Here is a 23513-nt window from a genome sequence, read left to right as displayed (position 1 = left end):
GCCGTCTACAGTACGGATATGCTCCATACTGTCACATGCATTCAATTTTAAAATAAAATGATTTCTATAGAGAAGAATACTTGGGAATCTCTGATCTTTGTACTATTCCTGAAGTATAAGGTGTTGCAGAGTTAGCTGTGTGACTTCAACGGTGTTAGCACCAGAAAGCTCACTGCTTGTTTTCTGGATGTCCAATGGCAATTTATTTGATATAGTTGATTTTTTTTTTTTTGGTTATTTCATGGACAAATGACTGGTTGCTGGGCAGAAACTTTATGAACTGTGGGGAAGGCTGCAAGACTGGGTCTGTAAATGCAATACTTGCTTGTGAGCAAATGTCTACAGATACTGCCAGTAAATACCTTGGTTAATTTAATGTGTGTTTTCCTTTCGTTTCTCAAATGGCCCTTCTTTACTATTTGATTGTGCAAGTATCAACTGGTGTGTATGAGAAGGTTGCTATTATAAATCCATTGTTTACCCAAGTTTTGGGCAGGGTGGTCCTTCAACAACTGGACGTAGTAGGCTTTGCTTAATTGAAAGGACAGCATTCATAAAGGAGGGAGTATCTGAACATCATTGTACTTAAGTGGAAATTTTTAATGTGAAAGAGTTAGATGGTAACTGCAAAGTTACGGATTGAGATTCTGTTCCTTTTTAAGCCTATTTATTTTGTTTCAAGTTGTAAACATGCTTTTGTTTGCTCTTTGTCATCGGTCTGCACACAAAGTATATTGGCACCTGGTGTGTGGAAAAACTCGTGAATAGAAACGTGTAGCAAAACTTTATGCAGATATGCTAATTAAATCTTACTAGTGTCAATAGTAAAAAATGATAGAGGAAAACATTTCTTCTTTGCTTCATCTGTAGACAAACTGATCAGCAAACAGATCTGTATGAAGATAGTTAAAACCATGGGATGTTTGGACACTCCCAGGATATAAATTCTTAGGGAGTGTCCAGACTAACAACTCAAATATGTTTGATACTTGCTCTTAATTAAGGAATAAATACTTCAGAGTTACTGAACAAGGATTTCAGTGTTGTTTGTTTCACATTTCAGCCAATTAATGCTCAGAAATATTTATATGCCAATACAATTTGGGGATCTGCAAGGCAAGGAATGAAGATGGAATTCTTGATATGCCCATTGTGTATGCAGGTGGCATCGGTTGTTTTATTATGTCCCACAGTCAGTCTTTACATAGCTTCAAACTCTTTCACATTCTCAGTTGATCTTGATATCTGCTGTCATCTGGACTTTCTGACGCCATCACTTCATTTTATCTTGAAAATACAGCTTTTGAAATAACTTACATACAGAGAAATAAGAACGTTTAACATGTTCTTTCCCTCTTTAGGTCTGATAATTAGGATCCTTAGGAAGGATAACATAGCTTCATTTGAGCTTTCTTATGGTAGAGATCTACTTTTCTTTCAGGTCCTGAAAAGACCTTTTTCTTTTCAGTTTAAGAAGACTCAAGATTTCTTATCTGCCTGCTACATTAGATTATTTCCATTTCAACATGCATATTGCCACTTGATTAAACTGAACTCTCTCCATCTTCAGTGCTGCAGAGTCCATATTTTATTTATGTATACATACACTCCCACATACATACACATCTGTGGCTGCATCTATGCATCCTTTTACAAGTGTTATTTCTGTTAGGGTGCCATCAGGAAATCAGAGAATCATAGAATATCCTGCGTTGGAAGGGATCCACAAGGGTCATCGAGTCCAACTCCTGGCACCACACAGGTCTACCCAAAATTTTAGACCACAGTGACTAAGTGCACAGTCCAAACCCTTCTTAAACTCCGACAGGCTTGGTGCGGTGACTACTTCCCTGGGGAGCCTGTTCCAGTGTGTGACAACCCTCTCAGTGAAGAACCTCTTCCTGATATCCAGCCTGACCCTCCCCTGTCGCAGCTTGACACCATTCCCATGTGTCCTATCACTGGTCACTAAAGACAGGAGATCCGCGCCTGCCCCTCCACTCCCCCTTGTGAGGAAGCTGTAGGCCGCGATGAGGTCACCCCTCAGCCTCCTCATTTCCAGGTTGAACCGGCCCAGTGACCTCAGCCGCTCCTCATATGTCTTCCCCTCTAGGCCCTTCACCATCTTCGTTGCCCTCCTCTGGACACTCTCCAACAGTTTAATGTCCTTTTTGTACCGTGGTGCCCAGAACTGCACCCAGTACTCGAGGTGAGGCCGCACCAGCGTAGAGCAGAGAGGGACAATCACTTCCCTCGACCGACTCGTGAATGCCGTGCTTGATGCACCCCAGGATACAGTTGGCCCTCCTGGCTGCCAGGGCACACTGCTGGCTCATATTCAGCTTGCTGTCAACCACAACCCCCATATCCCCCTCTGAGGGGCTGCTGTCCAGCATCTCGTCGCACAGTCTGTATGTATAGCCAGGGCTGCCTTGTCCCAGGTGCCGGACCTGGCACTTGCTCTTGTTAAACTTCATGCAGTTGAAATGAATTGTTTAACCTATAATAAACTTAATGAGTTTGGGGAGTGCTTGCGTTTGAAAAGAACATACATATCTTTCTTGTACATATCTATAAGGTATACCTTTCATACTTTTTTTTGATTTGTGCTTACATTGAATTGAAAACTCTCAGAGTCCCAGATGTGAAAAGCATTTAATATTGCTACAGGTGAAATATAATATTATTGTTTTGATGGCCTGATTGATGTTTTGATTTGGCTAGCAAGTTATAAAATCAGTCAAACTTAAAATAATAATCTACGTGATACTGAGAGAAGTTTTAATCATGTTTGCTCCGATATATGCTTAATATAAGCACGTGATACTTGCTTATTACCCTATACATTTTTACAGAATAGTACTTTCGGAGTGGGTTAGATGCATTTACTTTCTTGATATTTTTTACCAATAGCAAGTGGGCGATTAAAAAGCTGAAGCCATCAGAAACATCAGATGAGTGTTAAAACAGCTGTAGTGGGGTAGCCAGGCTCATTTGAGTTAGGAGCATTTTAGAAGTTACTGTAGCAAGTTATCAAAATAGTTGAGCTTGTGTTAGATTTTTTTTTTTTTGAGCAAAGATTTAAATCCTCAGAAGGAAGCCTTCCAATTCTGTTCAGTACAAGACTATATTATAATGTTTGTGGTAAGCAATTAATATTCCTAAAAAGGAAAGAAATTTTTGACCATAAGGAACAGCAGAGGAAATATAAACTAATGTACTAGAAATTCTCATATGTGTATCTAGTTGAAAGTGCACTGGGTTGTTTGAATGCATGTGACAGAGATCCCTCTTTAGAAAATGACGTCTGAAGAACAGGAGAAAAATAACTTAATGGAGCACAGGTTCATTAAGAGGCAAGTGGAGGAGGGGGTGTGCATTGTTTGTGGTCTAGTTCATTCATTAGAGAAATGTACTGAGGAGCTAGCAGGCCATCCAAAAGCAGGGGCTTTTAAGTTGGCCTGCTGACTTATGAGTACTACAGAGTGGTTGTGTTTGCCTGACTTTAACCAGCTTGTTAAATTTAAGGAAGGAATTTCCATGAAACTCTTGCTTCTGAAGGTAGTATTGTTAAAGAAGCTGCACTTCTGTACAGGAAAAGCTTTATGCCAGTATTGTGCAAGTTTGTATTAAGATGCTGTAAATGGAATTTCCATATAATTTAGTGGAATTTCCCAGTAACAGGAAACTTGTGAAGTGTGTATTTTGCCTGTTATAGCTAATCTAAAAGTGAGGCAGGGGAAAACCAAGAATAATTTAACTTCAACGTGACTAGATTTTGCTGTGAATAACTGACTTTATGACAAATCTGTTATTTCTTTAATTGAAAATTAAGGCTTGTAAAAGTTTTACAATAACAAGAAATGCTCTATTACAATAGTCTCTGCTGATTTGCTAACACTAATGTGTTCTTCAGGTAAATATGGCCCTGTAGCTTGTGTGTGGGACCTATGCAGGTGATCCAGCTGAACTGTGAATAATATCAAGATTTCCTTCTGGAAAAGGATGATGCAAATGGAGGTCAAAACGTATTATTCTAGTAACTGCTTAGACTCTAGTTACCAGCACTGTAAGTGAAGTGGGTTTGACAACACAGCTGGCAGTCCTGAAAACACAGAACGATGTGATGGGGGGTTTAATCAAAAGGTTGTATCATTTCTGAGATCACGGTTGTATGAAAAGGCAGTTAGGTCCTCTGTGTAGGCTCTGATCACCAGTTTTAATTCCTGCAACATGGTGAACCAAGTCAGCTCCAGTGGTTTGGAAGGCACTGTTATCACTGGATTTGAATGAATTGGGGAGCAGGGAATTGTTACATCCACTCTAGGCTTAGTGAAATCAAATGACAGAAGTGAATTCTGCCTTTTTTTTGTGATTTGTAATGAAAATACTTGTTGTTCCCTTGAGTAGTTTCCTATTGGTGTTTCCCATAGAATGATATTTATACATGGAATGTTTCCTTTAAAAAAAAAATCTTTTAATGTATTTGTTATCTCTTGTTTAAATTTCATCTGCAGTAACAGCTTACTGATGCTTTTTTTTAGTCTTTAGCTAATTTAAAGGTCATAGAAAAACTCCAATGATCCTGTTAAAATTTACTTCAACAATTAAGTAGCTGTAGAGTCACTTACCGTTTAAACTGTGTACTTGCAGCTCAATTCTATTTGGAAACTTTACTTGAACTATCTACATGTATTTTCTAAAGGACAGAGAGAATGTATGAAAACAAATGTTTAATATCAAAGCGGGAAATGGTTGTGTGAAGTAATTAAGAAAACTACACCATTCTTAACAAGAAACACTCTTGCAAAGTCACGTATAAAACAAAGTTGAGCAAAAGAATTGTTTCCTCTGTCTCTTCAGAGTTTCATGTAAAAGATTATTTGAGCCTTTTTTCTGGGGAAAATTGTATATTGCCTTACGTACATTATTAACTTAGAATGGAGGAGTGATGTTAAACAAGCTTTCTATTTTGTTTTCTGGGGTTGTTTATAAGTGGGCTACGGAAAAAGCATGACAGTAAGTGAGGTTCAGCTGTTTGAACTGCATTCATGGGTTTTGAGGGCCCTTGTTTCTCGAGTGCATTTGGGTCATAGGCACATCCTCATTTCAAAACAAAAATCTAAAACTCCAGTGCTAAACTGTCCTTAAGCAGGAGTACGTAGATAAGAACTGAACCATTTGCTTTCTGACTGTAGAAAGATTCCTGCCTCTGATTAATAAGTGAGTTGCCCATGGCTACTTTTTTTTAAGTGGCAAGTTCCCCTTTCTGTTTAGTCCCTCAAGTAAATCTAGCACAATTTAAAAAATAAATAAATAAACAAAAAACCCCAAGGCTGTAGCTGAAATACCATTTGAATTAAAATGCTTACCTAATTTGAGAAGTGAGTATGTATTTTTCCTATTGAGCTGACAAATCTGTCTGTACTGTACATAGTCAAAAAAGGGACTATTTCTACATAAATATTGACTTGGAAAAAACCCTGTGTATGTTCTAGGATGTCTGCTTGCATTCAGAAAGCATGTAATGGACTTAGAAGTTCACTTTACACAAGTCATTCATTTCTAGGCATCTGTTACTGAGCCCTGCTACGCGGTTAAGGAGATGCAGGAGTTGCAGTGTGAACGAGCCCAAGAGAAGTTCAGGTTCCACCACCACTGAACTTGGGATACCAGGGCGCTTGCAGCATTGCTGGCTGGGAGGCACTGGTATCAGCTGTGCGGGGAAAGAGTAGGTAGGAAGAAAGAAGGGTGGAGAGCTGCAGCACTCTGCTAGGGCTGGAGAAGACATTGCAAAGTGGGAGCAGGCTTCTAACTTTAAAGGCAAGGTACGGCACCTTGCTGAAACAGCCCAGCGCCAACAGGCCCATTGCTGGAAATGAGTTGTGTGCGAGATTGGCCTGAACACTAAAAGTGTAAATTGAAATGTGTTTTTTTTTTCAGCATGGACTCTGCTTTAAAATGAGTAAACTACTTGCTGAAGTCATGTAGGAGTGTAAAGTACCTACCCTTCTAGTCAGTTGGTTTAAGGAGAAGTGGAAGTAGCTCTGAATCATCTTTGCCTTCTGGAGAACTTCTGTGACTTGTGATGATAGTTTTCAAACAAAAGTTGAAATTCAACTTTCAGACTCAAAATGATAAAATAGGGTAATGGACAACTGATCAGTCAGCTGCTGAGATAAAGACAGTCAGTTTAGCTGACAAGCTTTGTGTAAAGAGCACAGAGCTGCGTCATGATACGTGGCGTCTAACAGCAAGGCCTCAGTAATGTATTGACTAAATGCCCTGGGAGTGTTGGAACCCTGGAGGGAGCAAACTTTGGGGTTGGGTATGGTTAGGTATAGTTCTTCTGAGTGTTCAGGTTCCCAGCTGCAGTAATACCTTCGCTTGCTTAACCAGTTGTTTTTTAAGCCCTCAGTAATTTCATTCCGTTCTTTAGGGGGTCTTTCATTGTGCATTAGCAGCTATTGTTCTCACTCTTACTTGTGAACTGTTGGCTATACCAACTACAGAGTGCTTGGCCTTAATTACTTTTCTCTTTCCAGCAATGGGACTATGAGGGTATAACCCACTAGATAGCAAATTTTTTGAAATCCCCAAAATACATCGGAATACTTGGCTTGCATAGTTGAAACAAATGTTAAAGGAACTTATCTCCTTTGAGAAGCTCTATTTAATTTTTCCTTAGTCTCTTCTCTAGGCAAGAACTCGGAGGTGGATGAACTCAGAGCTCATGCTTTAGATCTTGCCTGAGTAAGTGTTACCTCAAAATATAGATATTCATTCCTGTGATAAACACAGGTGCAGGTTCCCCCCATATTCTGCCTGAATGTGAGTCTAGAGATGCTAGGAGCCAGTTCTTCAAATGTTACAGTCCAAGTTGTTACACAGAGTGGTTACTCTGTTTCATAGGAAACAAGGAGCCCAGTGTTGTGGAATTGTCTTCAGAAGAGTATGGAAGGGTATGTTGTCTTCCCACATCTTCTAGCAGTGAAGATTAGACAAAAAAAAAAAAAAAAAAAAAAACTAGGAATAGGGAATTTTGTGTCTTAACTCTTACCTGTAGCATAAGAATGACCTGCAAGAATTGCTTTCACCATTCAATAAACGAGTCTGTTGTATATACTGTTGGAACTGTCACAATCAGTAAAATTGTGTATCCTGATGAACTGAGCTGATTCAGCCGCACATTGGGAAACTGCCTCTGTTGCCTTTTTCTTCTTAGCCATAGCCTTATAAGTAGGGCCAGATACAGCTTAGACCCAAAGTCATAGTTTCCGGTAGCTCATGTTGCCTAGGTTATCATCACTGTTGCTTACACTCCGAAGAGGGCCAAAGATCTCTTCTCAAAGTAATAATTCTAGCAATTGTTTTGGCAATGTGGAGATGACCTTATATTTGGGCATCCCAAATGGCTTGAACTTACTGTCTTCTTCCCTCCATTCCACCCTTTGTACAAGAGCTGAATGTACTCTGGATTCTTTAAGAAGCTAAATGCTAATCCTGCATCCTTTTAAAGTCCATTTAGCAATGCTATTATTGTATTGTGTTCCAGCCCGATTGCATTTATTGTCTATTTTTCTCTTTCCTGCTCCCAGTTCCATTGGGATGAGGTCAGATTTAATAAGGTTTTCTTTGGCTGCCTTTCCACTGACTTAAATTATTGAGCAGTAAGGTATAGGTGCTGTAGGATGTCTGGCTTCAAATCTATAGCATAATAGCTGTTGCTCTACCTTGGAAAGTTTTTTTGTTCATTTGTCATTATACCTGCCAAGTAGGTTAAGGATCACAGTGCCATGGTGGAACTCTTATGAGTATTCCTTAAAAATGGAGTAGTAGTATATCATTCCCAAACTGTTTTTGAAGGCAGTGTCATGTTGTGTCATGTTTCTAGAACTTTATTATCTAAATTAATATGTGATCAGTCCTATCAGGCAGTGTCTCATAGGAAGGTGGAAATAGATGAGGTAATTCTAAAGGACAGATAAATGGTATTTGTGAAGACCAGTTATAGTAGAAGATTCATTTCCCCTAAGCTGCATTCTAGGTACAGGGAGTGTCCCATTGGAAAAAAACCCTTTGAAGGAGCTCTTCTCTTTTTTCTTTTTATTTGGAAAGCGGGGGAAACCCATAGGAAGACTAGATTTCTTTAGTGAACACTAAACACAGTGTCTAGTTGGTGCTTCAGTTCTGTTCTGCAGACTACAGCGAGGGAGAACCCCAGGAGATATGAAATAGGATCACAAGTAGTATCCCTGCCTCTGTACCCTGCTGTATCCTGAGAGCTGTTGGGCCCCTACTTGAAGTCACTGTTCTTAATTGATCAGAGTATCTCTTTGACCTAGAAGAGGTACTTTTTATTAGTTCCATTTAGAAATTTTCATATCGACGCATTGTCAGAGTAGAAGGAACAAGGCTTCATCGCAATTTATACTGGTTCTTGGAGGCTGTGTAGTCCACATGGACCTTGTGTTGCATATATTGCTCCAGCTTCATAGTCTTAAAGTTATGAGGGAACTAGAAAAGCTGGTCACCTTGCTTTTTGAACCCTTGCAACAGTGCTGTGGGGTACTAAGCACATAGAGAAGTTAGCTTGAAGAGAGCTGGGTTTTTGTTCCTGTATTTTTATGCCCGAATATGCAATGTTTGTAACTTGCATGATATCTTCCTCTCTAGTTACTGTTTTTTAAGCTATTGGAGGGATTCCTGCTATCCAACTGGATGCCCAGTAGTGGATGGCAGAATTAGTGTACTTATGGTTATGCAAAATAAGGGAATGTTTTTAAGGTACAATTCATCTGGCCATTTGTAGACATCTGCTTTTAGGATAAGGTAACTCATGGCCTGTATTACCTAGGTCTACATTGACTCTGAAGGGAACTTTGTGTAAATCAACACTAAGATGAATCCCACCCAATGTATTAAAATCTTGACAACACTGCAGAAGAGCTCTAGACCTCTTTCAAGTGTAAAGTTTAACTTTATGGAGTTGCTATGGTATAGTAAATGAGTATTTTTTTCTGTGCTGCTATTAAGAGTTGATTTTTCATAGATGCAAGAATTCTGCACGTGACATTTAAGCTTTAGTGTGATACAGCTTTTGAATGTGGGAAGTAGTCAGACTGGATTAGGGAATCTTGAGGTTGTTTTGCTCTAATGAATTAAATGGTTTCAATTTTTAGTTTTTTGTTCCAATAGTAATGTCCTAGAGAGCACTTAGACCTGTCTGATGGAAATGACAGGAAGTAAAGTATCTTTTTTTTAAGAATAATTATCCAATGAAAATTCCCACCCTGATACTGGTTGTGCCTTTCATCATGTCTGTCCCTTCAAACAGCCAGCTTGATTAAAAAAAAAAATAATAATTTAGAAATCCCTAGAAATCCTTAAAAGATTACTAGGTTAATAATGAAAGCACTTTTTATGTAATAGCACTAAGTTCAGCACAGATTAAAAGCGTACCTTTATGAGTATTCAGAATTTATTGATACGTACATATTAAATCCTTCTTTCTCACTGTTAGGGATCTACATTCCGGGCATTGTACATAGTAAATGTGCTTCTTCATGTCACTGAAGAGACGCTAATTAGCAGAAAATCTAGAAATCTAAAATCCAGAACCTATTATTCTAAATTAGCGTACTATTCCTATGTACTCCTGAGCATCTGTTCCCTGTTTGTGCAATTTCTGGATGAAGTTGATGGGAGTCTTCCATTATATTTGTTACATCGTTGTAATCTGTTTTGAGTTGCTCTGAAGGACATACAAGGGAGAGGTGTTGATGACTTCTGAAACTTTGTCCTTGGGGAGAACTTCAAAACAAATGTCAGTGTAGCAGAATACAGATGGATGCAGCAAGCACTGCAATTAAGTAGATAGCTCTGCATATTGAAACTTGTGACTTTAACCAAGTTTTGTTTTGGAACTGCAGACTGCAGTTGGTTCAGATAACACATAAGAGATCTTCCATGTGCCTCTCAGTAGTGTTTTGCACTGGTAATTTGAAATCAGTTGCAGAAGCTGTAATAGCAAAGGTATGTGATACAGGGTAGATGGGGGGTGAGGTTCAGCCATCCAAACTAGACTAACTTCTGCCGCTTTTGAATTTCTAGGGTTGGTGATATTCAAAATAAGGACCAGCATACGTACTACACAATCCACAGGAGACCTATTTCCTTCTGGAATAGTAGCTGGAAGCCAGGCAGGATATCCTCCTCAAATTAGGTACATTCAGGCACCTGAATCGCTGCTCCCGGAAGGCTAGCGGCCTGAAAATGGGGGCCAAAGAAGCTGGTCTCCCAAGTCCTGATAGGTAGTTTCCCATTCTTCAGTGGTGATCATATCGAGAATGGGAAAAGACTCATGAAAGAAAGGATTGCAAGGGTGCATCTGAGTACTCAAAGAAGAGAGGAGGAAGTAAGACACGTTTGCCAAAGACCTTGAATTGTATTAGTGTTCCTGTTTTGGATGACATTTCTCATGAAATACTCTGACTAAAGGCTGTTTACCTATTGTTCCCAGTACTGCTTCCAACTTGGATCCCTTAATATGGTCCAGATTCTTCAAAGTTACTTTTTAGACTTTTTTTTCACCTTCACATCTGCTCAGAGTTGATGGGAACATTATGGTATTTTTTAAAACAGTAGTTCAGTTTGGAGGCTAAATGGAGGAACTGGGAGAAACAATGAAAAGGTTCGCATGTTGGAGTATAGACTTCATCTTTTCAACAAAGAGTTAAAAAGAACCAATACCTTCAGTGAGTGTCTTCCAAAGGGCTGTCATTTTTTTAGGATCATGACTGGCTTCAGCTGCCCAAATGATCATCTGTTTGTATACTTTTTTATAACTGTTATTTCTGATAATAGATGCATTGTAGTGCAGCTACTGAACCATCAGTCAGTAGTAGATGAGACATCTAAAACGTAAAGATCAGACTATGAAATTTCTATGTAAAAGCAAATGACTGCTAGCAGTGTCATGCTCACAACTCCAATGTGGGATCTATTTCCTTACCAGAGTTTCTGGCAAAACAAATTTTTTACCCCGATGCTCTTTTTTTTTTTTTTTTTTTAAGTAGTAATAACATCATCCTAGCACTCTGCTCTTTGGGGAGAAAGGTTTCAATTTCCTTGTTCAAGAAGCACATGGATACAATGGACTTGAGCACTGAAGGGAACCTAGTGTGTCTGCAAAATGGTATTTCAGTAGAATGTATATATGTGGACAGTATCAAAGCCTCTTTCAAAATGTTAGTATTTATATTTTCAAGTTGCTGTGCTGCTCAGAGAAAACAATGGAAGAATGTCACTGAATTGTAAAAATCCTTGCATATTACTTCATATTGTATACTGGAATTCATTTTATATCTCCTAAATGTAAGTTGGAAATACTTGTCAATGTCAGTACTTGAAAGAATGTATTTTAATTTTGATGAAAGAAATGCTTGCTACAGTCAGCAATGAAAATTGGCATAATTGTTCACAGCTTCTGCATCATCATTTAAGCATGTCCGTTGCAAGGCAATGAGGTGTTTTTTACTCGTAATCTTGTACTTAAATATTGTCTGCCCCACAATAGCAGTATTTCCTTTTGTTACCATTATGGCACTTCTTATTATATTGTTGGAGGCAATACATTGGACAGCCGTGGATGTGGGTGTAAACTCTCCATTCAGAATTTCCGAAGGTATTAAGAAGTGGTCATCAGCCCTCATAAAATTTACAGTTTTATGAAGTCTAGTATGTGGTATCTGAAACGTTTGAAGATTGGGCACGTACAGCAAAAACAATGAACCATTTCACAGAGCAGCTGAAATATTTTAATTCAGCTCTGCAGTGCTTTCCAAGAAAGTCAATGCACTGCAGCATAAAAACTGGCCTGTAACACTCTTCCAGAGGGGGGATTAAATACAGTAGTCTTTGTCTTTTTTTTTTACCTATTTACCTTTTAGAGGGTGGTAAATAAAGCATTTGGATTTTAATAAACTTATCTGCTTGATTTGTGGTTGGTATAAATGTTTATGGTTTGGCAGTAAGTGCTGGTTTCCCCCTGGAGATGTGCTTGCTGGTTGGTTTAACCTATCTCCCTTCCAGTAGCAGCAGCAGGCTGTCAGAACTAGACAGGAGCAGCTTTTTCTGGAACAAACTGGTTTGAAGAAGTTGCCAATTTTGCAGCACCCGTATTGGCTTAATGAGAAACGAGAGGAAAGCAGTAATTATTTTTAAAATCTATTCAGACTTTACTGCACATGGTACCATCTCTCGAATTAAATTTTTTAAATGTTTGTTTTTAACAGAAAAACATGACCTGTGTAAATATATCCAGTTTACCCTCAATCCCATGCATTTTTAATGAAAAAGCTTGCAAATATTAATGGTGTGTATCTACACAGTGAGAGGATAAAACATTCCATAGGTCATAATTGAAATGCCCTAATTTTCTGTGTAGCTGTGCTATAAATCTTCTAGCTGGCGCTGTCTTCAGTCTCTAAAATACCTTCTCTTAATGTTAACTAGCCTGCACATTTGAAAAAAAAAATCTTAACTGCGTGTGACTCACTATTAGTATTTTCTGTTCTGAAATCTCTGTAGTTAAAATTTCTAACAAAAATTCTGTAAAAACTGAGGGAAAATTGCCTTATGCAAGCCTAATTAATTTATTCTGTAATGACTGTGTCATTTTAGGCAAGATTAGTTACCAGCTGCTTTCAAGTGCTCTATTTAATAAAGAGAGCTCCTTTTCACAAAACTTTTTTGACTGATCTATGCTGAATAAAGGGAACTGTTAAGACCTCTTTTAGCAAACACTTTGCATCTACAAACAGAAATACTGTTCTGGATCTACAGATGATTATCCAATGCCTTTACTAAATTGGCTCTGGAACCTGTTCATTACAGTGAAGATATAAACGAGCTGAAACTGGGTCAGACCAGACCCGTCTCCTCCTATTGTCTCAGAATGCTTCAGTAGTCTGCAATGTACTCCCAGGAAATTGAGAACTGAGTTGGAAATAATACAATATATGCCTCAAATCCATTCTGCTGAGTGGCTTGAGATGGCTTTACTGTGGATGCAGCGCATGGCTTGTGAAGAAGTGCAAGAATGTTCTGTGGTTTCCCTTCCACGTCTAAAATGTAGGCTAGCATTCCTTGAAGAGTCATACAGCACTGGGAGTCAGCAGCAAGTGAGAACTGTTGCACTGGAAACTAACTCTCCCTCTCGACACCCACCGATCAATCCACGTTGCATTCCCCAATCCATTTCACCACATGGCAGCATAAATCTTGCTAATGACACAAGAGAGGTTGGCGTGGGGTGGAAATGAAGGGGCAGCAGAGCCAGCATTATTACTTTTGTTAGCGATGTGGTGTCCAGGCCTGGTTCAAGCACAGTCTGAATCCAAGGTTCTGTGGTTGCTTCATTTTATATATGTGGATGCAACCGCTAAAAAGGGGTGGCCATGTCTTCCCTTTGGCTCTTCTACCTCAAGAGCCATGTTCTCTTGATCCAGCTCACTGTAGAACTGCATGAACTCTTCCTGGTACAGAGGAGTAGATGGAAAATGTAGGGTCTGATCACTTAATGCTGCTTTACCATCCTCATGAAAATCATAATGGGACTTCTCCCAAGTTAAGTAAAATGCTTCCACCTGCTTGTCTGAGCACTCTGCAAATGCTTGTTCTGTTTAAAAAACAAACAAACAAAAAAAACTTACAGAAAAAATTACTATCAAAAACTTATTTTGATAAAAATAAACCTTGACACTTGAGGACTTCATTCCTCTAAGCAAGAATAAACATGGAAGTATACTTTTAAAATACCCCTGCACTAGTTTCGTAGACACAAACAAATTGACACACTGAAAATAGTTACTCTCAAAGCTCAATGGACTGACTACCTCGCTTTAGGATTTCCCCTTGCTTACGACATTGTACAGAGGCAAGGAGAATCACTTTCAAGCCTTCCTTCCTTTTTGATAGACAGTGAATTTCTTTGGTTTGCTTTATATCTTTGACTGAAGATACTTGCGTGATAGCTGGTTATTAAAGGAAAGCAAGCTATGCAGTTCTTATTGGGTTTCTGAAATCTGAAAGCTATAGCCTGTGTAAAATGGGATTGTGAAAGGTATTCTAATGCATATTATCTTATTCCTTGCAGTGCTATCCTTTTTGAAGGTTCATTAAGTGCTAAGACTACATAGGAACCTTAACTATTTTTAGCCGTACATGGTTTTCTAGTGCACTCTCTACTCCTCAAACATTTATACTTGTTTTCTTGGTCATGTCCACTAAACTTTACACTGCTTCAGGCCCAAATACACTGAAATTTCCAGTTGCTTTACAGATGAATCCTGTGGGTTTTTCTTGCTTCTATTTCCCCCTGTATTTGATGCTCTGTAATGGGCACTAAAGGGATGGAAGCAATGGATTGCATTTGATGTGAATTATACAGATAGCAGTTAGAACCAAAAAACAGATTTCTTGTTACCACTAGAGAAAATTCTGTGATTCTGTGATCTTCTGTGACATGAGGTTTGGTAGGAGATAGTATTCTAGACTGGAAGAAAGGGTGGCAAATCTGTTGCAAACTGACTGAAGCTGGACGTGAAGTTGGGAGAGAAACATAGTTTCTGAAACATCTTTGAAACAAAGAGGTAATGAGGGAGGGGAAAGTCCAGTCAAAAATAGAATGATCCTGTCTGAAAGTCCCTGGCTAACTAGTCCTGTAGCTGCTCTACTGCGTTGGGGTCACCTCTGCATGGATCCCCTCTGGTGTTTGTTCTCTTTAAACTGCTGGAGGTAGATAAGTGATGGAGGGTGATGCTACTTGAGATGATGTTAGGAAAATGTGATGTCACCCATGTGTAATTCCCCACCTCCATGCACCTCAAGGAGTAGTAAGAAAGGTAGTTAGACCTTGGCACATTTCCTCTTGTAATACTAGATCTAGTTCTCAGAGGTTCCCTCTTCCTCTAGAGTATGGTGCAACACCAGGCATTAGGAAAGGAAATGACAGTAAATATACCAAGTATCAACTTCTTATTTCTAGCAAGTAGCTATCTTAGCAAGTCTTCAGAGTATCTTCAGGAAGGGGAATTACTTTGCTGCTTACTAAAAATAATTTGCTTTTGGAAGCCTCCTGACTATATTGTACAATTCACTCACAAATATCTCAAAGCTCGTTAGATTGGGTCAAGAATGAATTGAGCATCAGAACTTTATGTGGAATTAAAGAGATTTTCCCCCTAATCCAGATTTAATCATGATAAACAGTAGAGTTGCACCATCAAGGAGTGCCCTTAACATGAACAGCATTAGCCAAAACGCCAAGTCAATTCTGATACTGTTTCTGATGCTGCTGCATTACAACTGCTCTGGCAATGTTTATTTAAAGATACTGTGTGTTTTTTTTTTCTTCTATGGAAATACAGGGTTTTGGCTGACTTGGTAACGTACCTGCAGAATATGTACTTAGTGTAGTAATTATCAGTTACAGAAATAATTTTTGGATTAGTGAAAGTTCATATTTTTCCATAGTGTGTGAGTTAATAATATACTGTGCTGCAACTTTCCAGATTTTGTTCTCTTTTGCCTTTATTCCTTTTATGGGGGGGGGGGGGGGTGAGAGGGTAGCAAAATAATTTGAGGATTTTTTCTTTCCTTTAAAACAGTAAAGTAGTTCCTATTTTTATGGCATAGTATGCTTCTCCTATAGTTTCAACAGAATTATTTTTCTTACCAATTTGTATATGGAAATCAACTGAGTGGCTTTTAATATCCTACTACTCAGAATCTGAATCTACTTGAACAGAACATAGTATAATAGCTAGGGTTCCCAGCCCTGAAAGCACTGAAATAAATGGTGGCACAATTCAGGAAGCAAGTGTCTGCAATAAAATAAAGCGTGATTAGAAATCTATTGCATGATTACTTCCAAACCATAGTGCTAAGCAAAAAAAAAAAAAAAAGAAGATTCAGTGTAACACTAGGAGAGTATGTTGCAGAGGGACTTGGTGGAGGAAATGTTAATTATTACAGAGGTTAATTTAGGAGTGGCATTCTATGTGTGCTTAAGGAACAGTTTAAAGTGTAATTAAATGCTTATGGGAAAATGGTATACCGATGAACACTAAGAGCAACTACATACATGGAATGTAGTAAGAAAATGCTGGGACTGTATAAACCTGTCTTTCTGTTGCATTTCTTCTTCCTGTGTGTTATTGTAACTGATAAAATACAAATGAGAGAATCTGTGGAAAATATCTTTGTCCTTTAGGTTGTTCAAAAAAGTTAGAGTTAATTGCTTGCTACAACACCTGTTGGATTGTTAGCAAAAGGCTTGGATGTGCACTCCTATGTTTGCTTCAGCCATCTGGCTTAGTACTGTTTGTGAGTTACGGCTTTATACGGCAAAAGAAGTGAAACTCTTCTATCAAGTCTCTTAGTAGGCTGGGGAGAACAATAATCGTTCATGCGTGCAGTGTCCTGTTTTGTTGCTGCCATCAGATTTAGAAGCAGATACCTGTCCATTCTGTGAGTTAAGCCTTCATACATGAAAACTGGATGAGAAAAAGGGGTTTCAAAGCATGCATCCAACTCCTTCATCAGATCATTGCTGTACATGCAAAATATTTTATCATAGAATAGAATCACAGAATGGATTGGGTTGGAAAGGACCTTTAAAGATCAACTAGTTCCAACCCCCATGCCATGGGGTTGCCCAAACCCTCATCCAACTTGGACATGAGCACTTCCAGGGATGGGGCACCAAGAGCTTCTCTGGGCAACCTGTTCCAGTGCCTCACCACCCTATGAGTAAAGAATTTCTTCCTAATGTCTAAGCTAAATCTACCCTTTCTTAGTTTAAAACTGTTACCCCTTGCCTTATCATGATGACTTTGTAAAAAGTTCTCCATCTTTTTCTGCATGTCATGAGTGGAGTGGAGGGAGAAAATCATCTCCCTTGACCTGCTGGTCACACTTCTTTTGATGCAGCCCAGAATACAGTTGGCTTTCTGCACTGCAAGTGCACGTTGCTGTCTTACGTCCAATTTTTAATCCACCAAAATTGCCAAGTCCTGTTCTGCAGGGCTGCTCTCAGTCCATTCATCCCCCAGTCTGTACTGATGTTTGGGATTGCCCTGACCCAGGTGCAGGGCCTTGCACTTGGCCCTGTTGAATTTCACAAGGTTCACGCAGGCCCACCTCTCAGGCCTGTCCTGGGGCTTCGGGCTTGTGGGCAGTTCTTCTCTGTCACTCCTTCCACCTCACACTTTCCCCTGCTTGAGTGTGGGATCCCTCTCACAGGATGCAGTTCTCCATGATCTGCTCCTGTTCTTCCCACAGGGTGCAGTCCTTCAGGAATGGGCTGCTCTGTTGTGGGTCCTCTTTGGGCTGCAGTTCTGGCCAGGGGCCTGCTCCAGTGTGCTGCAGCTTCCCTCAGGGCATGTCCACCAGCTGCAGCGTGGGGTCCTCCATGAGCTGCAGGGTGGACCTCTCCTCCAGCATGGTCCTCTCAGGGCTGCAGGGGAACAACCTGCTTCACCATGGTCTTCTCCACAGGCTACAGAGAAATCTTTGCTCTGGTGCCTGGAGCATGTCCTCCACCCCTTCCTTCCACTGACCTTGCACTGACCTTGATGTCTGCAGGGTTGTTTCTCACGGTTTTTCTCCCTCCCCTTTACAGCTGCTGTGCAGTGCTTTTTTTTTTTTTTTTTTTTTACCCTTTAAATATGTTATCACAGAGAAACTACCAGCTGATGGGCTAGACAGCATAAGGAACTCTAGAAAAACTTTTCAAGAGGACTTTGACAGGTGTGAGCCGCTTTCGTCATCTCTTTCTACCATCGTAGTCTTGTATTTCTACGTAATCTCTTGAACTTACAGTTGGCAATATTCAATCAGTGTAAATGCGAATGAAATATTTGGCATCGGTGCTAAAGTGCATTGCAGGCATCTCTGTGTGCCAGAAAAGGACCACTGTTGTTATTCATACTGTACAACAGAGTTAACTAAGTGCTATGGTGTTGGTTCTAACTCAGGTAGTTAGCACATTTTATAACTTGTCCCCTGTCTTCTCTGCTCCCCTGCTCTCACATTTTCAGTTCAAGCTGATCTGTTTTGAAGGTTCCGTATTTAATCTTCAACTGTAGTACTGGCACTTTTCCATACTTGAGCTGCTTCTTGTGTTGCTTTAGCATAAGGAGTAGTTAGTGTTTGGTCAGTGTAGCAAATCGGGAGGTTGAAGGTGAAGCTTGGGAGAACAGGAGAAATATACCCATGGCTAAATCAGTTTGCCAGTCTGATTCTCTCTCTACCCTGCTCCCAAACACGTGCACAGACCCTCAGTCACTTGCCAAGAGTCCTATGCTGTGTCGGGGTCAGGAATGAGCAATGGGGGAACAGAGGGTGGTTTGTAATAGGCACTGTAACAATGTTGGTTTTTTTTGTTTGTTTTTTTTAAGTCTTGTTCAGCAAGTATGTAGCTTGTGTATTGTGTTACGAGATTCGTTCACTCTTGCCTATGGTAAATTGATTTGCTTAATAAAAGGAGAAATTCAGCATTTGGAGTTCTATTAACTACCTGGCCTACCATAATTGGATTTCTTGATTATCCTTCATGATGATGGTATTGAAAAAGTTGCAAAAGTTTTAGCACAAATATAGAATATGTATATCAAAGAAAACTGCATTGATATGTGTTGAAACAGACTGGCAAAATGGCAATTATAATAAAAACAGCCTTAGCATTGTAGCCTTTCAGATGAAAATGAAATGCCTTGTACATAAGTAGAAAGCTGCTGGCTAAATTTCAGGAATGAAGAGCTAATCAAGTAAAACTAGTGGTCTTCTAGAGCACCCCTTTATAGTGAGTTGACCCGTTACATCTGACGTGTTATTACAGTAACACTGTTGAAAAAGTTATCTAAATCTTGTGTGAAACATGGGAATTAAATTCTTCTTCAGAAAGTGAAACGTTTGTTTCTGTACTTCCGCATTTTACTGTAAAAGTGAAACAGGAACAAAATTAAGCCCAATGCCAATTTAATTAAATGTGCAACTGCTGAGTTATATATTGGTGTTATTTTATTTTATTTCATTTTATTTCATTTCATTTCATTGATTAAACAGTGCCTCCAACCATTGTTAAGGTCCTAAAATCGTGCTTCTCTTAAAATGGCAGGTATAGATCTAGAATCTGTCTCAGTCTGGACCCTCATGACTGTTCTGCTGTAGGCTTTCCATGATGATTCCCACATCCTAAGTCATCACAGAATATCCTGAGTTGGGAAGGGACCCACAAGGATCATAGAGTCCAACTCCTGGTTCCACGCAGGACCACCCAGAAAACAGCCCATATGTCTGAGAGTGTTGTCCAAATCCCTGAACTCCATCAGTTCAAGAAGTTCACTCCAGTGCCCGACCACCCTCTGGGTGCAGAACCTTTCCCTGACGCCCAGCCTGACCCTCCCCTGTCCCAGCTCCACGCCGTTCCCTCGGGTCCTGTCGCTGTCCCCAGAGAGCAGAGCTCAGCGCCTACCCCTCCGCTCCTCTTGTGAGGAAGTGATTATTTCAGCCTAACTTAGTTTCCATTCTTTTCCTTTTGGTTGCAATGACAGTGATGAGAAGATAATTTTCTTAAAGCAAGATGTTAATGCCAGCATTTAAGAAATTTTCTTAGAAAATAAACATGTCCTGGTGCTAATAAGACATTCTGTTGTCTTGGCATCTAGGAAAGGTGTCTTTTGTAAACAGTGTTTCTGCAGATCTTCTCTTCGTCAATGTAGTTTACTCACTGTTGGGCCTCAGGTTCTGAACGTGACTGTCCTTTTTTTACCTCTTAAGGGAAAACCGTTAATTGTTTAATCCTTTTAGTTATTGGTTTGTCAGCTCTTAGAGTGGTTCCTCAATTTGTCTTGAAGAAGAGAGGAGGGAGAGAACCTTGCTCACTTACTCCTGTCTCTCTCTTGCTTCTCCTTGCTTTTTATGAAGGTAGTCATTATGTTAATACAGGTCTGTTTCTCCTCTATATTTTTTCCCTTAACTTCAAATGTACTGCGTTTCAGTTTTTCTCATTACATAGCTGGAAGACAGTCATGTCACACTGCTGATGTGTGTAAAACTGCTCGCTGTCACTAATGAATACTTCACATTAATGACTGTTTACTTTAATCCATTCTGTAACAACAAACTGTCAATGGGAATACATTCCCTTTAGAAGAAAATGAATTAATTTTCTAAAAGATTAAAGCAAACTGTATGTAGGAATGAAACACAGATGCTTGACCTTGGTTAAAAGACTATATCATTAGGGAATAACAGGTAAAATGTTCCTTCAGTGATGAATGAGAATTAGCTTCTTTTTACTCAGATGTTATTGATAGAAAAGTATTACTACTGACTTTCAAAGTATTTATCCTTACAAGCTGTCTTTGAAGTTGTTTGATAAATCTTATGTTATGCAAACATAATCAGATATTTTTTTCCTCCCCCAGTTGGTGTTATCCGCTGTCCAATTTGTGGTCAGGAATGTGCAGAGAGACACATCATAGATAACTTTTTTGTGAAGGATACCACAGAGGTTCCCAGTAGCACAGTAGAAAAATCAAATCAGGTAAGTGCATTAGCGTGTAATCAAGTTAACACTTTTTGGATGTGTATACATGTCCTTGGCTTCTTGCTGCATGGCCTTTTTGCTGTTCGTATGCAGAAAAAGACTTGAAGTACTTAGTCATCACATGGAGTAGCTACTCTAGAAAATCGATTAAAATAAAGTGTGTTAAGAAGAAGGTTCTAATTCTAAACTATTTTTAACTATTAGTATAAAATTGCATTGTGATAATGGAAACTACGTGTAAGAAATAGGTATTAGAATGGGAATTTCTAGATTTCGAACAGGACACTTCCATCCGTCTTTGATGCAGAGACCCGAAGGACACTGTGTCAAGAAATCCCCATGTGAACTAGAATCCTCTAGTAAAATCAGCTTTATTTTTCTTATCTCAACAAAACACAGCGATAAGTAGTATGTCTCATTTTTAGCTAGTAAGATCTCTTTACTCATAAACTTTTTATTAAACTCCAGGAACTTCTTGCAGATGATTCAGGTTCTTCATATGTTGCTGCATTCTTTGTAATAACAATACAAAAGGTTACTACATCAATGTGGTGTGCATTTTAAGCTAATCCCCTAACACTTGTGTTGTGGCCTTTAAGAACTTGTATTTAGAAAATGTATTTCATTTTCCTTTCCAAGGGAAATGTATCATTGGCTCTTGATATAGTTGTTTTGGGGATGGCTTCTTAGAGATCCTCTATTGTGTAGTCTGCTTGTTTCGCAGCTTAGCTGAAATCTGTGCTTACCTGTATGAATGGGTGTGTGTCTTAAGAACAGATGAAAATACCCAGTCAGGTTTGTGGTACTAGGTCACTGGTCATTAAAGGCATACATTTTATCATCTCCAAGAAAGAGGACTTATGTCTCCAAAAACCATTTAACCATCTTCAGTTTATAAGGCATTTTTCAACTCTATTCAGTTTCAACTCTATTTCTGAGAAACTTAGCTGAAACTGAAATTTAATTGGGAGTCTCTGGAAGTATGAGCAGTATGTCTATGTTCTCTTAATGTAGGATAGTTTGAAGGGTTTTTTTTTTTTTTTCATTTTGGTTTCAGTGTGGAAGAAGCAGTGTTTTCAGAGATGGCTGTGAGATTTAAAATCTTCTGATACTCTACCAGTAAGACTGAAGAAAATTAATAGCCCTTGTTGCACTGAAAATTTGATCGTGTTAACTTCTTAGTGACTTCAGTTAGGAAGAAAGCAAGATAAATAACTTTGTTATGCAGAGTTAGTCCTGATTTTTTTTTTCTTTTTTGAATCTGGGGCTTGCGCCATAACCTCTAGCTTAGTTATATAACAGGCTATGTAAGATACTTCTCTGGGGAGTAGTGATAGAAGTAAAATTGTTCTACCTGGTTTTAGTGGCAAAATAATGAATAGTGTTGTTCTCCTCACTTCCCCCCCATTAATTGAGACCTTTGTGTCTTGGATAAGGAATAGAAAGTTCAAGAAGGGTCCTTTATATTTTTTGAAGTTGAGCGTAATCATGAAAAGTGGATATACTTCTGTGGGCCATGGGGTATCAAAAGCTTTTTTTGATGGAGTATCCAGCAACCTCAGTGCTGTCAGGATAATTCAGGAACTTGTATGGTGCCAAACAGCCACCACGTATTCTTCTAAAGAAGAACTAGTATGCTGTATATCTTAAAGCTGTAGCTGTGGTGAAAACATCTTTGAAAGCCACTGGTCTAAGTGGATAATTGACTGAGGAAGAGTCACAACATGGCTGTGATGCACTTAAAAGAGAGACAGCTGTTGATGGGATTTTAGGGAATGTAGTATATGTTGCTTAGGGTTCATGCATTTTAGATGTCAGGATATGCATGGTTTTTATTTAGGGTTACATATGGGTGAGAAAGTCCCCAAAAGAAGGTGCTGTCTGTGCTGATTTTGTGTGTGCCAAGAAATAGCTACATCACTTTTGGCACCGATGTTTTTTTTGGGTCTAATAGAGGTTGCTATTGCCTCTAATTTATACTGTAGTAATTAATACTTGGAATATTAGTTCACTGAATGTTCCTATGGTCTGCTTTCCTCTATTCTTTTGAAACTCAGAAACCTTTGGTTATTTAATTTCTTTGATATTCAAATTATAGCGAGTTAGATGAGTAGCGGCTAGGACGACAGCTCTGTTACCTCAACTCCTGCATGCCAATCTGTCTTTAACTAAATAACAAGCTTTATAACAGAAAAAAAATAGTGACCTACCTGCAACATGCTGAATAATTTTAGCTTTCATTAAAATTGAATGAAGGCTGAATGAACATTTCCCAGGGTTATAAATACTAAAATTAGTAACTGAATTAGACATAATTAGAAGGAAAACTCAATTAAAAATAAATCTGTCTAACCAGAATGAAGACTTACAGGTTAACTAGGGAGAGTTTTCTTTGAAATCACTAAAGGAGTGCTTGTATGAGTCAAAAAAAAAAAAAAAAAGTGAAATAAGTTTTAGGTTTTGTAAAAGTATAGCAAATATTTTCAGTAATTATACTTCCATGTACGTTAACTACATGTTTTTTTTCTAATAACCGGGAGTTCTAGGAAAAGTCTAACCTGTATCTGAAAAGGGTTATTTTAAATTAGAAGTGGGTAGAAGCAAATCTAAGTTTTCTACCTGGAATGCGTAACAGCATGAGTTATGATGTCTGTGAAGAACTTTAGAAATGTGTCTCTCTTCCACTTGGTGGATTTGACGAGTATAAAGTTGTAATATGTATATTTTTGGACCATAAAAGAAGGAGTTTCAGTTCATTTCACAGCACGTGATTATTGGTTATTGAATCAGTCTTCATCTGTTTCTAACTATAGCAGGTCAAACCACTTGGAAAACAATTCATATAGAAAAAAGAGCATAGACAAAGATCTTGGAATCTAGAAAGAATGATTAATTC

General features: G+C 38.9%; 1 protein-coding gene across 1 annotated transcript in view; it reads left to right on the top strand.

The window, feature by feature from the left end:
• The window catches only part of TRIM24 (tripartite motif containing 24), a 58690-nt gene that overhangs the window by 3258 nt on the left and 31919 nt on the right, over positions 1-23513 (top strand). The window contains exon 2 of the mRNA XM_035561679.1: positions 20496-20614. Within this exon, the coding sequence (XP_035417572.1) occupies positions 20496-20614 (119 nt within the window). The remainder of the gene's footprint in view (positions 1-20495; positions 20615-23513) is intronic.

The sequence above is a fragment of the Cygnus atratus genome, chromosome 1, assembly GCF_013377495.2.
Source record: "Cygnus atratus isolate AKBS03 ecotype Queensland, Australia chromosome 1, CAtr_DNAZoo_HiC_assembly, whole genome shotgun sequence".
In the NCBI taxonomy this organism is placed as follows: Eukaryota; Metazoa; Chordata; class Aves; order Anseriformes; family Anatidae; genus Cygnus; species Cygnus atratus.
Note: the sequence above shows the minus strand (reverse complement) of the source record. Positions and strands in the feature narration are given on the sequence as shown.